Source organism: Uloborus diversus, chromosome 5, assembly GCF_026930045.1.
Source record: "Uloborus diversus isolate 005 chromosome 5, Udiv.v.3.1, whole genome shotgun sequence".
Taxonomy (NCBI): Eukaryota; Metazoa; Arthropoda; class Arachnida; order Araneae; family Uloboridae; genus Uloborus; species Uloborus diversus.
Window position 1 is genome coordinate 67,454,646 of NC_072735.1, and position 17,846 is coordinate 67,472,491.

General features: G+C 34.2%; 1 protein-coding gene across 1 annotated transcript in view; it reads right to left on the bottom strand.

Moving 5' to 3' along the window:
* LOC129222081 (mediator of RNA polymerase II transcription subunit 16-like) overlaps nt 1-8,754 on the bottom strand; it is a 57,969-nt gene extending 49,215 nt beyond the window's left edge. Inside the window, exons 1-4 of the mRNA XM_054856510.1 lie at nt 8,472-8,754; nt 5,608-5,754; nt 3,683-3,788; nt 2,148-2,240 (exon numbers count right to left, since the gene is read on the bottom strand). Of these exons, the coding sequence (XP_054712485.1) occupies nt 2,148-2,240; nt 3,683-3,788; nt 5,608-5,754; nt 8,472-8,533 (408 nt within the window). The 5' untranslated portion in view covers nt 8,534-8,754. The remainder of the gene's footprint in view (nt 1-2,147; nt 2,241-3,682; nt 3,789-5,607; nt 5,755-8,471) is intronic.
* Between the last annotated feature and the right edge of the window lie 9,092 nt (nt 8,755-17,846).

Below are 17,846 nucleotides of genomic sequence, written 5' to 3' on the forward strand. Positions count from 1 at the left end.
CTTCCCGAGGGTCTCTAATCTGGGCAAGTCACTACTGTGACAGGAACAGCGGACCCTCGAGTGTGATGTGATGTCATCCAAATGTACATACCCGCACAGTATATTTCAGTTAAAGATAGTCTGTAAACTACTTGACATTTTTTATATTGATACATTGCCTTTACAATCAGTGAGAGACATCAAGCAGGTGTCATACGAGCCCACAAAGAAGAAAACATACGCCCTCCTTTTTGTACAGAAAAGATTTCTGCAGGGTTGCACAAACCGGGATTTGCATCGAAGAAAGGAAGAATAATCTGCTTTAAAAAACCATTATAATTTGAATTCTATATGACATGGAAGTCTTAAACATATTCTATCTGATGCAGAAAAACTTACTTTTTATTTTGTTACTAAATTTTTGAATATGTTTTCACTGCAAAAATTGCAAAAAAAACATTTTAAAACATTTTTTAAATTAATATCTTTAACTAATTAATGTTGTCCGAACACATAACCTAGCTAAGAAAAATCTCAATTAACTCACCTTCCTAACAAAAAAAAATGTCAAAATCGGTCCATCCGTTTTGGCGCTAGAGTGCCATAAACAGAAACATCCAACTTATAACCCCCTTCCTTTGTGTCTCAGGGTCAAGGGTTAAAAATAGTATCGATAGTTGAAAATTAATACATTTTTCAGTAATTAAAATACAATTTCTGAGTTCTAGCCCCGTGAGAATTATTTTTTCAATGAAGTAGAACTGCAACATCACAGTTCAGCAAAAAACACTTAACTATGCCTGTACCTAGTCATTTACCTTGTTATATAATGATAAAATCAAGTACAGCATGGCATCAGTTTGTCTTTATACATTTGAAGGATGTAAAAACTCATAAAATTTGGTTTTATAATTACTATTTTTTGGTTTTTAAATTACTTATCAGACAAAGAATAGCTCTTTTTACGAATGTATAAGCTTTTGACTCAACTCATTACTTTAACTCCTTTCATTTCCTCAGATATAAAATAATGCCATATTGCCAAAAAGAAAACAGTACAGACAACTATCAGCTTCGGCAAATCATCAGATTGGCCTTTGATGAGCCCTTCTTCCGTCATTTTACATGAAAAGTAGCTTTATCCGTTTAAAAAAGGAAATTAAAACAAAGTATCAATCCTTGATTATAACCAAGGCCCGGTAGATGATGATGTAGTAAAATTCTAAAAATGATCTAAAATTAAACCCAACTAAACTAAAATAAAAAACGACCGTAAAAAAAAAAGAGTTACATTTGAAAAGAAAATGCTGTTATAATTTTTTAAACTACACTTCAGGAATGAGGTCAGAATCTCATTTTAAATAGTTTAAATATTTTAACAACTTACACATGGGTTTGTTTTACTTAGAATCCGGACAAAGACACCCAAAGAAGCCTATTGCAAAAAATATTATTGCCATTGCTTTTCAGTATTAAGAAGGACACAGTCTTCAGAAATCTACTTCTAAGAAAATAATTGTACCCAGAATCTGAAATGTAGTCAGAATATAAAAACCTGTTCTTTTTGTTTGTACCCCTTATTTCCCTTTTCAAAGTGAACAATGAGGACTATCAACCCCCACAGATAAGAAGACAGCTCCTTCGAAATTGCACTAGTCTCAAAAATCGGAGATGAAAACTTGTAGCTGATAGATAGATCAAAATTCCCTAAAAATTTTTTAAGAAAAAGCAAAGAGTGTTGCAAACATCTTTGAAAAATTCACTAAAACGGCAAAAATGCCAAAAAATGCAAAAAAAAAAAAAAAAATGAAATGTCATCTACTATTGGAACCTGATTATAATGATAGCAAAAGCAATGTATTGGGAAATGAATACTGAGTGTTGCATAAGCGGTAGCGGAGCAGAGTGAGCAGAGAAAGAATCTTGTTTTATAACGTGGCCCCAATGGCTGTGCGTTTTCAGTCACATGACATTGTTAACAAAAATCACCTTTTTTCACGAAAGTGAATGATTGTTTTAAATTTTAATGTTGATTTTTGGCATCATCATCATCAAATCTATGAAATACCATTAACTTTGTCATATTTTATGACATAGTGCATGCTCCCTATTAAAAGCAGATAAAATAACAAGTAATTTGAACATGCATTGCAACAAAGAAATTTTACTTTTTTTCCATTGTGAAACCAAGCAGCTGCAAGTATGTATTCACCTGAGCGACAACTTGTTGTAACCTGAATCCAGTCATTTAACAGGTAATCCTACAAAAAAAAAAAAAAAAAATCTTAATATCAACCAAGTATACACAATTGAATTAGGTTGACACAAAATGCCAACATGAATTTGTTTGCATTAGACCGTATTTGCAACAACCGTTTAATAAGTAAAGTTGAAAACAAAAAAAGAATGCATGCAGTCAAATTACATTGAGATAAAGGCAATAGCAAGTTTATAAGGGGAAAACTGCCTTTGCCGCTTTTTCGACTCGCGCTTAGGGGGATCAATTTTGTGTCGAATAAAAAAAAAAAACTAGCCACATTTTCAGCTCCTTATCTCAAACAACCTTTCGAGTTTTTCTAACAAACCTTTGCTTTTGATTTAATTTGTTTCCATAATGAAATTCACAATTAATGAATGATGATTTTTTCCCCTTATTTTTAAGAATAAAATACATGAAAAAATGTTATGGCCATAATTTTTAAACAAAAAGCAGATTTTTGGTTACGAAAAAAAAAATTAAATATTTTTTTCCAATGTTTTTTTTTAGAGTGTCACTCACCAAATTTTGTCAGAAAATGTCTTTTATACTTCTTTGCACTCAGGATTTCTTTCACATTTTTTGAAGTGTTGAAACAATAATTAAAAAAAAATTAAAAAAGGTTTTTTTCCATAATTTTATGTTTAAACAAGTTTAAATATTTTTTATTGCTAAAAAATTCATAAAAAAACATTTTTTTTAGTAAAAATACCATCTTACCAGAGAAAAAACACAAAGAAAACCATAAAAACTAAGACATATCCTGCATAAAGTTATTGGGATTATGAACTTAGAAATTTTTTTAAAGCATCTGAATACAGTGGCACTCGGACAGTCATTATCAAAAGCTGATTTATCCGTTGAACTCATTCATTTTGATCTAATCCTGCTTAATATTATAGAAAGTCATAGAAAATTACGTATCATAAAAAATTATGTATGAAGGATCTTTAAAACCATAGGAATTAGCTTACATATAAATACAACCACCCCTCCATGCCCACTTTCTTCTTAACACCACAAGGGAGCGAGTAAGACTATAAAATATTCCACTATTTTCGCTCTGACTTCACCGAAGACAGAGCCTGAAATTGCATTTTTAGTACTTAATTTAGTGTCTATTTTTCCTTTAAAGCAATAAATACCAAAAACAATTTCTGAGTATCAAACTTCAGCATATGTCCGGTTTTTTCTCTCTCTTACTTAAATTAAAACTTGAGATTTGAAGGAAAAGTGGCAGTCTATCAACCATGGAGGTAGGAGTACAGGAACGGGACATGCCGTATCTACTCCCATTGTCGCTTTTGAAGTAACTGTGAGAGAGCCATGTTGGGAGCCAGTGTTGAGAGCCAGGGAGGGGGCCATGGCCCCCTCCCTGGATCTACCCATGGTTGAAATCATCATAACAACAATAACATAAAAAATAATCATTGAGAGAATACTAACTTTCATTGACCATATCTGTATGCATCCCACTGCATCAGCTATAAGTAATTTTGTAGCGCTGATATCCCATTCAACACATGTAATGTCTTCATTATGGCTGAGAACTCTTAGAATTAGAAAAAAAAGCTATTAGCTCATAAGCCTAAATAATGATATTAACATTATTACTGAACAATTATTTGCTAATTATACAGGGTTAGCATTAAAAAATATCCCGGTTTTAAAAATTTATCTTACATAAAATATTACACTTACAGTGAAACCTGTGTAAGTTGACCACTTGCAGTGCAGTATTTTGGTGGTCAACTTAGACAGGTGGTCAACTTAAAAAGGGGGTAATGATTTTTTTTTTTTTTTTTGGAATTCTTGCATCATGACACCTTTTGTAATTCTTGCAATTGACACCTACTCTTTCTGTTTAACTCACTTTCACTGTTTAGCATTACTTTGAAACAATAATTTAAGATGTTATTCAAATATTTTTAGAGATTATTTTCCCAGAATGACGTATAATGTGTCGTGCAAATTTAAAATTTCAGTAAATTGATTAAAAAAAAAGCCTTATTATTTATGAAAAGTTACTCATTTTATATTAATAGTTCCTAAAAATTATAGCTAATCAAAAATTACAAATTTTTCACTTAACGGAAGAAAAACAAGTTTGGAGAATAAAAGGGTTCTTAGTAGTTTTCCCATGTGGTTAAACTCAAAAGGAGGTTTAGTTATGCTGCTGTTTCATTTAGTTGGTAAAATGCTGGTCTGGCATCAGAAATATTCTTGGAAAGCTTTAAAAAAAAAAAAAAATAATAATAATAATAATAATAATAAAAATAATTTGCTAAATAAAATTTTAAAAAATAAACCAAGTGGTCAACTTACAAAGGGTTTTTTACAATACTCCAATCCAAACTTGATGTTCATTAGTGGTCAAGATATTGAGGTGGTCAAGTTACAGAGGTTTTCCTTCATTATATAAGATAGGATTAATTCCGTTCCTGACAAAAGCGGTCAACATAGACAGGTGGTCAACTTACAAAGGTGGTCAACTTTACAGGTTTTACTGTACCACCATAAATGACACATGAAACAAAGATAATCCATCAGTCTTTCTGAATGTACGTAACTACTTAAACATGCACATTCTGCTCTAGCACAGCCAGAAATCCCTTCTGGAAGGTTTTTTTTTAAAAACTCCTTACACGTGTATTGACACCTGAATTAGGATTGGTAACAACGTTGAAACCAAGACTCCCTCCCCAGAAAAATGAAAGAAGGAAAATGAAATGTAATGAACATTTTTATGTTAAAAATGTCTGAGTATAATTCTTTTGCAAAAAAAAGGGTTCACTTCTGCGATCACGATTTTTGTAAAGGGTTCGATTTTGATGTTACTATTTTTGTTACTTGTTGCTTGTACTTTGAAAAAATATCAATACAATTCTGCTCTGCAGCCAAATTTCATTATTTTTTGAAAAAAAAAAAAAAAAGAGCATTAATTCGGGACTATGGGGGAAAATTCACGAATACGACGATTCCTGCACTTTTCACGTATTCGGCCGTTTACTGTAAATTTAGTCTTTATTTCAGTTAGACCATGCAAAATTATAGCAGAATTTATAAGTATTTACTTCTATAGCATCTGCTTAAAAGGGTTGGAGTAAAGTCGAGAAAATGTTCCCGTTTTCCAGGGGTTTTTCCCTAAGAATTGTTCGGGAAAATTTTTCTGAAGTTCTGCCCTGCATATAAGTTTACCCCCTAACTTTTAAACTTTTTTGTACTAAATTTTTTGACTTATATGCAAGTATATACCATATTGACTACTCCTGACTGATGAGTTTATAACAAGGATGAAACTTCAGTCTCTTGGTGGTGACCTTGGTGACAGGATTGTCAGTATTTTGCATGTTATTCAAATTGTCACTTACTTGTATGCTTCCCATGGCATATTCAAGTCAGCCACATATACATGGCTCCGAGATATTTTTGCTGTTCCATCCAATAGATCTGTCGTAGATGTGAAAGCGATAGTATTTCTGCTGGAAACAGACAGAACCGACTTTCCTTCGCTAATCCTAAAATTTTTTGGATTAAAAATAAAAAATTAATCATTGTATTAAAAGATTTTTAAAAGATTATATAACTTAAAAGAAATTGAAAGAGATCCAAGAAATCTTTGCAACTTTAGAGCAAAGTTGTTTGAAACACACAACTAGAAATACAGTCCAACTCTTGATATCTTAAAGCCTTATAGCTCTAATATTCTTTGTTTTCATTTGGTCCCAAACTCTTGAAAAAGCTTTGGAAACATCTTCTTATTCAACTATTACTTTACTTGAAGGTTTTAGAAGGTCCCATTAGACTGAGATATCGAGAGTAAACCACATTAATTTTCAGAAAAATTCTTTTTCATTGTTATTTTCTTCTGAAAACTATAAAAGGTAATTATTGCTTTATTAACTATCAAGAAACTATGCATAATAATATTAAGCAGTAAGTTACCACATTAGCATTATTAAAAAAAGATTTTATCTTGAAATTGTGATAACAGTAGGCTAAATACTTCAAGACAATGAGTAAAGGCAAGGGAGCAAAGTCAACAATGACGGTTTCCTCTTTACCTGTAAGGTTGTTTATTTTACGTAGCATGGAATGAGTAGAAGGAAAATCCAGGCTAGCTAAAATGAACAACTTTACAGACACAGAAGCAATCTTAGGAAGCTCATCCTAAGATTGAATACTTTGACCTTGAGGAAAAACGATGCACAAATATGGGGCAGCGCATAATCGTACCTCATTAATTTTACTTTTTTTAAACAAATAATCGGTGAAAAACTCGTATGGAATAAAAGTACCTCATTTTACAAAGAAAATTTTTTTTTCTTCATTTCAGCAATTTTCCCTGAATTTTTTTTATTTTTTCAAACTTCCCTGACATTTCCCTGATCTCCCTTATCTGTCCCCACCCTGTAATTTAGACATTTATGTAGAGTCCGTAACATGACCTTCTTTTGCCATAACTTTTCAGTTTACTGCTTGATTAGCATACTATCTTATTTTGAGCTTTTCCTACCAACACACCAACTCAGATCAAAATAATTTGCAAATCAAACAGTAAATTAAAAAGTTATGGCAAAAAAAGGTCATGTTACAGACTCTACATAAATGTTAAAAATACCGTTAAATGACCCTAGCTTATTATTATTATTTTTTAAACTGCAATATGGCAAAAGGAATATGAAGTTCAATGATGCATAGGATGCAAATCAAATTTAATGCAGAAGGCATAATAGTACACTAAAAATAAAATAAAATAAAGCAAACCAAACAAATTAAGTGGGGAAAAACAAGCTTAAGTAGTATACAGGAAATTTTCTGTTTAAGGTACGTCTGTCATGAGGAGCTTTCATTTTTGGAAATTTCAATTTACTTATGGCTATTGGAATGTAAAAATTTCATAGCTGGCAACACTCAACAACTTCAATTTCAAAATCCAAGGATTGCCGTATCACCAATAGTTTTAAGCAATTTTTCTATTGTGATCAAAGTAGAAAGTAAACAAGTCATCAAACCAAGCGAACAAGCAAACCAAGCTTGAATGAAAGAGCTAGTATCATTAAATCAGACAGGTGCCTAGTTTTAACTATGTACTTTCTTCCAAAGAAATGCGTAATATTCAGTTTACACGTCAATGAAAAAGCAATGGATATCTTTATGCAATATATTTAGAAGTACTTAAAAAAACGCCTAATCCCAAACAAAATGTAATCGATTTTAGAATTTCCTCCGACAAGTAATGTTTTAAAAATTTAATTATTTTACTCTTTTTCTATTACTTATAAAACCAGGGCCGTGTCCGAGGGGAGGGTTTTAGGGGTTAAACCCCTCCCATTGGGGAAAAAAATTAATAAGCCAAATTAAGAAAATGTGTATTTGGTTCTTATTAACACAAATGTAAAAGTTAGTGTTCAGCGATATTGGAAAAAAAAGAAAACAAATAAAACTTTTAATCTGAAGTTACATGCAATTTACAACTGTGAGAGCTTTATCAACTAGAATAATACTTCGGAAAAACTATGTAGGATGAACCACAGAATGATTTGTCAATACCAAGCATTATGAACTTGGTACATGTTGCAGCAATGAAGATGCGTTGATTGTGTTTGGTTATGTAATTTGCATCTGCAATAAGCTTTTTCTTGTCTAGTATAATAAGCAATACTTCAGAATATGAAGCCTGATATACATGCTACATTATAAAAGAACTTGTGAAAATCTTTTTAAACATTTTTATTGCATGTACTGCATAGTAAACAAATTTGAATAGAAAGAAACAAACAAGGTTTTTTTAAAGTTTGAATTTTAAAAAGCTGTAAAATGATGGAGTACTTCTGTCACTTTCTCAGCCAGAATTATCCTTCAAGTGCGGGAAGGGGGGGGGGGGAGTAGTCCTTACAGATGTATAAAAGTCATACTGGGATCGGCAATTTAACGTAAAACTAAAGTTCGTAAGGGATTGAACTCCCTGCCCCCCCAGTTAAAGATGTACTAGTTTTAAAACCCCTCCCTATATGAAAATCTGGACACGGGCCTGTATAAAACAATTGCTTGCCTACATGTTTGTGCAGAAATAGCCAAACTGAATCTAAGAAAAAGAGTTCAACTCATGGCATTAATAATAATTAAAATTCATCTAAATGTCCCATGAGTCAACGTACTATGATTGCTTCAAAGGATTAAAAAGTCATTGAAGAACATAAAAATGAATTCCACACTTTCGTAAAATACTTACCAGTCAGTATTAGTGGAGGCACTAGGTATGATTCTTCTAAGCACTGAATAAATATGATCCATCAGTAGCGTTCAACAAAATAATTCAAATTGAAAATAATTAAAATAGCGGCATCAGCGTCCCAACGACTACATTGAATCACAGATGCGGTTAAATAATTTAATTATTATCACTTTTTTGCCAACAGCTTCTGAGATTTCTTGGTTCAATTCAACCACAATATCATTTCATAATGTATCATTTGAAAGCGGCTGATGCAGCATGTATAAGTGAATGTTGAATATGCTTACAGGTATCGACAGCACTCAAACAAAATAGCTTTAAAAAATTAAAAGAAACCGTCACCGTGACTGATCTACGAACGGTTAGATCACAGACTTGATCTCCGATCTCGTCATCTCGTCTGGATGACTTCTCTTCTCACACTTTAATGCTGCCATCTAGTGGCAAATCATAAAAATAGTCAACAAATAGTAAAGTCAGAACAAACTACGTAAGTAGAAGCACAAATTTGTAAATTACAGCAGACACGTGTTTCGGCGTTACAGGGAACGCCTTTTTCAATGCAAAAAATAATGAGCTTGTGGATGAAAAGACATCCGACAAAAGGCGACAAAGGCTTTTGTCGGATGTCTTTTCATCCACAAGCTCATTATTTTTTGCATTGAAAAAAGCGTTCCCTGTAACGCCGAAACACGTGTCTGCTGTAATTTACAAATTTGTGCTTCTACTTACGTTGTTTGTTCTGACTTTACTATTCAGCACAAAGGTATTTATTTATCTTATCAGTCAACAAATAATTAAAGCGTGTACTGTAAATATCATATTATTTTATGAGAAGGGGCAAGGGGCATGGTCACCAAGAGGAAGAGGCAGACCACGCATTTCGAGAAAAGGAAACCCCATTTTTTTTCAAATTATTCATCATTCTCTCCAACATCCATTAGTACACACAAATCTCTGAAAAAGAATAGATCCGGCACTAAATTTTGACTTTTGAATATAATATTTGAGGTTTTATGCAATAAGTTACTTTTCAGTTGTTTTCCTTTTTCCTTAAATAAAAAAAAATAAAAACTTTACTTGATATTAAAGAACTGTCACAAAAGATATTTACGTACAGATAAATAGAAATTATAAATGAGCAAATAAACACCAAGTTTACACAAGTAAATAAGCATTGAAGATAAATATAAAATAAAAGAAAATTTTTCAAGAAATTCACATTTAAATGTCGCATCACAAGTAAGGAAATTTTTTAACACTTATGAGTGAAAAACCCAATAGGACAGGAAAAGCTTTTCTGCTGACCGATGCAATTTGAGAATCACTGGTTTGTGTACCAGGCTCTGACTAGTGACAGGGCCGGATTAAGCCAGCCAGGGACGTAACTAGGTCATTTTCGAGCAGGGGCAAGACCTCGTTTCGGCGCCCCTCCCCCACATAGAAAATAAATGTCAAAAAATTATTATTTTAAAATTATAAATTTAAATTAGGCAGTGATAAGGAGGCCACCTGTGTTGATAAGCCTATAAATGCGACTTTACGTAGTTATAAATTTTATACAGTTTTATCACTGGATTGCATTTTTTAAAATTTCGATAATGTGTAAAAATAATCAAATATTTTATTTATTATTTGACATACGAGGTGTTTCAAGGAAAACTATTTTCTATTTCCACAAGGGAGTAATTAACAACTTGTTGCATTTTTTTTTATCAGGTGGTTCTGCCCCCTGCTCGCTGACGCATACCAACCCCCGAAGATTGCTTCGCAAACTTATTTGATTCACGGAGATTTAAATTGTCTGTCAGAAAGAATCAGATTAAAAAACACGTTACGAGTTCCGTTTCGAACAATGTGAAAAAATTCCCCTCTCCCTCCCATAGAAATTAGAGTTTAAGTGAAGAGCTAATTTGTTGAACACAATCCCACTCCTACCCGAAAATATAAAAATAATTTGATAGAAATATGCATGAATGAGATGATATTTGAAAAAAATAATCGCTTTGAAAAGAGCCCTTTAGCTCCGGACTGAGCATAGGCAGTGCCAGATTACCGCACAGGCCAACTAGGCCTATGCCTGGGGCCCCATCTTCCTAAGGGGTCCCATTTTAAAAAAAAAAAAACTTACGCATAGCATTGAAAAATCATGTATTTTTGTGAAAATAATAAAAAATAATGATTTATTAATGGAAAACATACCTCTTTTAAATATTGTTATCATTATTTTAACATTACTTTGCGTTGACTTAAAGTGATGGAATACAGAGAGGTGCCTCCAAGTCATTGTGGGACTTGGGCCTCACTTTCAGTTAGTCGGGGCTTGAGCATAGGACTTTTCGCTAAAATAGAAACCCTTATACCTGCTGTTCTAATTTATTGATAAAATTGTTACAAACTTCATTTGATGCAGAAAAATTTTTTTTGGAACAACATGAAATATTAAGAGATGTGAGAAATCTTTCATCCCTTTAAAGGCAATTTATGTGAAATTTTAGCTTAAAAAATTAATTACAGAAAAAAAGAGAAATTTAAAGTAAACAACTCCAGGTTCAAATCCTTGGGGCTCGAAGTATTTTTGTACAAAATTTTAAGGCTGTAGGCGCTCTGAGTTCTCCTTGACGCAGGTCCGCCTCAGGCATCTTTTCAAAATTTCTTTGACGTTACTTTTTTTTTAATTTATCGAGATGCGAATTTAAAATTACCACTTCAAATGAAAACAATAAAACAGAAATGTTTTCAATTATTTATTTTTAAGTATTTATATTATACTACTATAAAGAAATTTGTAAGAAAAATAACAGTATTCAACAATATGTCTCAATAACGTGTGAAATAATTTCAACTCCGATGAAAAATTTAGTGGGCTATTTGTTTTTGTTTCTCACGTGAAATTAATTGAATATTGCTACTACTTAGTATATAGACTTTAATCCGACAACTTATAATAGCTCGAATCGAACAGATTGTCTTATTTAAACATTACCTTGGAAATTTTAAATGCAACACATTTTAAATTGTCGCAATATGTATAATGAAATATTAATTATTAAAAGAGATAATTTTTATAAAGGACGCATGTTCCCCACCTCTGGTATTTAGTATACATCTGAAAAACATTTTTTAGAAAAACTGATACCTAATGTGCTTGATATCGAAACTCTTTCTATTAACTTTTTTTAAAAAACACAAATCTTAAATATATTAACATTACATGTTTTCTCTCTCTCTCTCAGTGAGTTTCTTTTCAGGTTATTTCCATTTACCGTACAACCTTATTTATTTGGACTAACTTGGACCGAAGGCAATTTGAATAAACGAAAGTCCGGATAGTACGGATAATAAGCAGTAATCAATTCGCAAATAAGAAGACTTATCTTTTATTAGCAGCGAAAAACGATCTTTTGCAGCAAAATTACATAGAATTGTTACTCGCAAATACTTGGTCATTAATAGTTCAGCTGCAGTGGTGTCAGACTGACGCTCCAAATACGTCACGTAGTTCATTAGACGACTATAATTTATTGCACGACCTATATATAGCAGTTGTGTATTTAATCAAAATAAGCGAATATTTGGCACATTTATAGTTTCGTTCTTACAATCATTAATTTAGAATTATAAGTTTAGTGAATATATTTTTTAACTTTACAAATTTGATCCGGATAAGCCGGAGGTCTGGATAAACGGGAGCTAGATAAATGAGTTTCTACTGTAAATATAAATATGCATTAAAAGTACCAAAGCAAAATTTGAGCGGTGTAAAAAATTGTTGATTTCAAACACATTAATTAAAGTAGATGATTTAAGCATATTGAAAATATTGTGTAGGTGGCAAAAATATATCGAAACTAAGTCTAAAATTTATTTCTTTTTTTTTTGCTGAATTTATCTCTAAAAACCTTAGTATTTCATAAAGAAAAATGGACAGCCTCTCGCCCTTTAAATTGAATCTCCATTATTATAGTGCGAGATTTTTCACCAAGAAAAATTGTAAACTAAACTAGGTCAATGGAACGATGTTACGATTTTCCCTTAAGCCAGTGGGGTAGACAAGCTCTCATCATTGTAAACGAGAGGAAGATATGTTGACAGCTTTATGACGTTTAATTGTAGAAAAATGACATTTAAGCATTTTCGCTGCTTTGTACTTATCTTTCGCTCAGACAGGCAGGTTCTTTATATAAGATATAACAAGTACTAGTCACTCTAAGAAAATACTTTCATGCTGTTTAGCGCCCTCCTCGTTCTCTTTCGGTCTATTTTAACCACTCTTTATACACATTTAACCATGCAAGCTTTCTGTCTGCGCCTACACTGAGAGTTTTTTTTTTTTTTTTTTAACTTCTAATATTTTTTTCTTTTTTTTAACAAAATTTAATTTGAGCATTAACTTTGTCAGTTTAGCGCCCCTAAAATCTGGCGCCCGGGGCACAAGCCCCGTCTGCCCCCCTCTAGTTACGTCCCTGAAGCCAGCGCGGGACCCGTAGCAAATGCTTCCAAGGGGCCCTTCGTTTTCGAATGATATAGTGAACAATATAGTACTTCTTCATGGAGACGGGAGGTGTACTTATAACGTACATGAATACATACATGTGGATACAGTTTTAGAGCTTTACGATGGTATCCCCTTCTATTGTCCCTCGTCTTCCCGTTACTACACGTTTTTAACTTTTAATTCCAAAAACGCAATTTTTGGACGATATACAGGGAGGGGGTCCGCGGGCTTAACCTCAGAAAATTTTCGATATTTCAATTCTAAAAATTCAATTCTAACGAACCCTGATCATATTCGGAAGAGAAGATTCGGAGGCCATTATTTGGAGAAACTGAAGCCAAAGAGCGCGATCAAAGTAAAAAATTTGGGTTCACAGCGACTCTCCAGGCAGTTTTTTAAAATTGAAGTCTTAAATAAAACTAGATTATCCTTAATGATGTTGCAGAGAGAGGAAAAAGTGGTATTCAAGGAGGTCCCATTGGAAAAATTTTTGAATTCATTATTTCTTATTAATCTAAAAACACAATTTTAAGCAAAATTCTCAAAATTATATACTCTGAAATGGTATTTTTTTACGTTCTTTGGTGATTTTGGGGTGGAATTCGTGAAAGCCATCCTCTGGAAATTTCTCGAAAGTGAAGTTGTGAAAACGTGATGTATGCCATCAGGGTTACGTTTCGGTATGGGATGGGGTTAAGGCACTCTCCGATGCATCCCGGAAAATTTTCGAAGTTAAAGTCTTAAAAGTGCATTTTAGAAGACTGTTAACAATGTTGGAGGGGGAGAGGTACACACCCATTTTAATTTTTCGAAATTATAGGCCAAAATGCGCATTTGCAGGCCACCTTATTAGACGACGTTATAGGACGGGATCGGGCTCGGTATTACACCCATGGAAATTTTTCGAAACTGAAGTTCCGGAAAGCAGTTTTAGCGGGTTTTCGATTATGCTAAACAATTTTCTTCCTGAAATTATCTGAATTTCAAGTTTGAATAAAAAAGTTTTCGGCTACCTTTGGTAATGCAAAAGAAAAGGTTCGGGCATGGGTGGCAGCTTTTTGGTTCCCTCCCACTCAGAGTCCCGTGGTGGTCTGATCGGTAAGGCACCGGACTTGTGACCGGAGAGTCTCGGGTTCGATCCTCGCTTGTCGTCCACCGTCTTCATTAATGGTGACGACTAGGGGGTCGTTAAATACGCTCGTGGTCACAAAGTTCTCCAAGTGAATCGATACCTCTGGGGGGTGCTACACCATGGTTTTTTTCGTTTTCTGGTCTGATTCAAAAATCAGAGCTGTCTTCAGGGTCCCATCCAACTGGTGAAGCCACAAATAGTGGCAGGTACGGGGGACGCTGGAGTGACAAGTGAAAAGTGTGTGCTCCGGTGGTGGTGGTGAAAATAAAATGTAGAGAAATGCTTACCGTACTGTTTTGAGCTTGGCAGTTAAAAGATCAAATATATATTTTTTTATTAAATGTGGGAGTAATGATAATATGGGCGGGTTTTCGGGCGACACTGACAAGTTTGAAATTGAAAAAAAAAATTTTTAAATATATTTAAACTAAAAAAGGGAAAACTTTAGCAAAAAATCTGAGGTCACACCACCATCCTACAGCCTCCCTCAACTGCACCACAGAGAAATGGAACTAACCTCTAGAGTAAGGGCAGCTCCAGGAATTTTTTCATGGACGGGGCGATATTTTTTTTAACTTTACCTACGTATCTGATGTCCACTTGCTGGGGGGGGGGGGGGAATTCACGTCATTTTTATTTAAAGCAACTAAAATGCAGAGGTTTAGCCCTGGAGGTTCCCGAATCTACTATTTCTTTCTTTTTTTCCTCAGTGCAGTTATTTTAAAATTCCGTTTCAGAAATTTAATTTTCGTAACAACTCTTGAGGAATGTTTCGAAGCATCATGTTTTTATCATTAAAAGTCGTCTAAAATTGCGTTTTTTTTTTTTCATCTTGTTTCCAAAAATTTCCAGAGGAAAGTCACTAAACCAACCCATTCTTTCCCTAAACTACTTGAGATGTGTACAATCGCGTCTTTAAGACTTAAATTTTGAAATATGCCCAGGAAAGTCCTCCAAACTCCTTCCCCTAACATCACCAAAGATTGTCCAAAATTGTCTTTTTAAAACTTCAATTCCAAATGGTTTCCATTCTTTCCCTTCACGTCATATGAAGAATGGCCAACACTTTCGTTTTAGGGCCTTAATTCGGAAAAAATGCCGGAGCAGGGACCCTCAAGGGAAGAGCGCTCGTCCCCATCGACCTTCCCTTGTATCCGTCCTTGCTCTAAAGTGGTTTACTTTTCGAATGATTCATTTGCAGAGGTGCTCGCGAGGGGTGAGACGATATGGCACAAACCAGGTAATGGAAATTTTTGAGTCTTAGATTCTTTTTGGGACTATCGTTCTTGGAAAGGGGGGGGGGGAGGTTATTGTTTCAAGGGGGATGCCATTGCTTACAAAGACGAACGGACACCTCTGTCATCATATATGCTTTTAGAATAGAAAAATTGCTTCTCAGTTTCCCCCCCCCCCCGATTGGGCGGGACGCTTAAAACAGTTATTAACGCTGTGGCAGGCCACCATGTTAAACCGTTTATGTAACGTTTAAACGCAAAGTGTTTATAATGCAGGTGTACCCATCCCACTGAGGACGATATCATCCAGCTATCAAATGCGACGGAGAACCTCCAGAACGAGAGCCTTTTAAAGAAAGACCAAAAGCCCTCTGAAATTACCCCCCTCCCCATCAAAACTTAATAGCCGGTATACGCCATGGACTGCCCCCTCCCCTCTTGTGGGAATCCCTGTATTATATTGTTTGTTGTCTAATGTTCATTATCGTGCGACTTTTTCGAATGATTTGAAAACCGAATAAAATCTGCTTTTCATATTATGCATTCCTGCGGATGCCCAAAATGAAAAGCCAGCAGATATTTAAAATCTGCATTTCTGCGGAATAAGACATTATTAGAAGTTATGCACGTGAAAATAAATGATACGCACACAAGAATAGTTACAAAGCGAATCAAGAAAGAAACAAAATAATCAGCCACGTTCATACGTCACACCCGTACTTCTAATGCATCGGGAGTACCAATCCTTTAAAAAACACAGAGAGAAATATTTTACCCTCCCTCCCTCCTCATATATTAATCATCTGACTAATTCAAAAAAAAAAGTAATAAACAAGAACAAATGAGCCCATTTGCGCAGAGCCAAACGCACTAATTCCCCAATTTGTTTACATTATTAACTTCTTCAGCACTCAGAGTCAGAGGCGTAGGAAGTATATAAACGTAGGGGGAGCTGGGGCTCCTGATAGGGATTCAAGGGACAGAAGCAGTAGCGCCACCAGATTTTTTTTTTGGCGGGGAAGGGGGGGGGGGAGCACGTGAAAAAAATTTCTTATTTGAAATGATTGTCGATCCTTTCGTCTTCCTCTCTCTTTCCCAGTAATATTTTCAATCATATCTAATATATAAATTGAGGTAGTGAGAAACAAAGGGATGTAAGTGGATATCTTCAAGTTTTGAGCAAAACGCGTTTAAAGATAACGTCTCAGGTAAGCCTTCATTGATATTTTTCTAAATCATGCTGTACAGCAGAACCAACCGGCGCTTCTATGATTATCTCTCACCCCAAGACAGAGGAAAGGTTCCTCTACTATTTGTACTGGTTAACTCCAAATTTTTAATTTTGCTACTTACATCCTCTTGCTTCTCACCGCCTTAATAGTATATTGAGAGAAGGAGGTGATAAAACTTCTGGTTTTTTTGAAGGGGGTCGGTCAGTTCTCGAAGATGAGCACATATCAATAGGGGGTCCTGGGGCTTCAGCCCCGGAAAATTTCCGAAATCTTAGTTCTAAAAACGTAGTTTAGACGGTCTTTGGTAATGTTAAGGAGAGAAAATGTTCGAATGCCCTCCCTGGAAATTTTTCGGAATTTATGTCTTTAAAGCGCGAATTCAGACCATACGATGGATAAAAATGCTAAATAAATTTGTTTGTAAATTGGACTTTTTTTCTTTTCTTCCTCTGCATTGTTTTTTTTTTCTTTCTTTATTTTTTTTTCTTTCTTTCTTTTTTTTTTTTTTTTTTTTGATAGTTGCAATAAACAAAAATATTATATGACTACTCAGTATTACTACGTGTCTGGAGCACCTTCATATTTAAATACAAAACTGGCTCACGATTATCCCTTTTTAGTGGAAGTGTGAGATACAAATGGCATGCAAAACTAAGAACATTAAACTGAGCTACAGTGTAATGTGTAATACACTTGCGAAAGACGAGCTCAAAGTGGAGAGGGCGGAAAACACCCCTATGTAGATAACTTGTCTTTAATACTTTTCTTTTTCTTCCGAGAATCGAGAGGTTTGAAAAGAGGGAAACACAAATGTACTGACCGTACTACCCACTCCATCTCTCCCCTTTCTTTGTTCGTTATTATGTGGAAATTCCTAAAAAAGGTAGATTTCATTTTTTAAATCAGGTTTGAGATAGACAATGTACTGCAAAAAGCTATACGGTTAAGATTTTCCCGGGGGAGCTGAGTCGGTCTGAAATATTATAGACCGTACTGACCACTCCATCTCTCCCCTTTCTTTGTTGGTTATTATGTGGAAATTCCTAAAAAAGGTAGATTTCATTTTTTAAATCAGGTTTGAGATAGACAATGTACTGCAAAAAGCTATACGGTTAGGATTTTCCCAGGGGAGCTGAGCCGGTCTGAAATATTATAGACCGTACTGACCACTCCATCTCTCCCCTTTCTTTGTTGGTTATTATGTGGAAATTCCTAAAAAAGGTAGATTTCATTTTTTAAATCAGGTTTGAGATAGACAATGTACTGCAAAAAGCT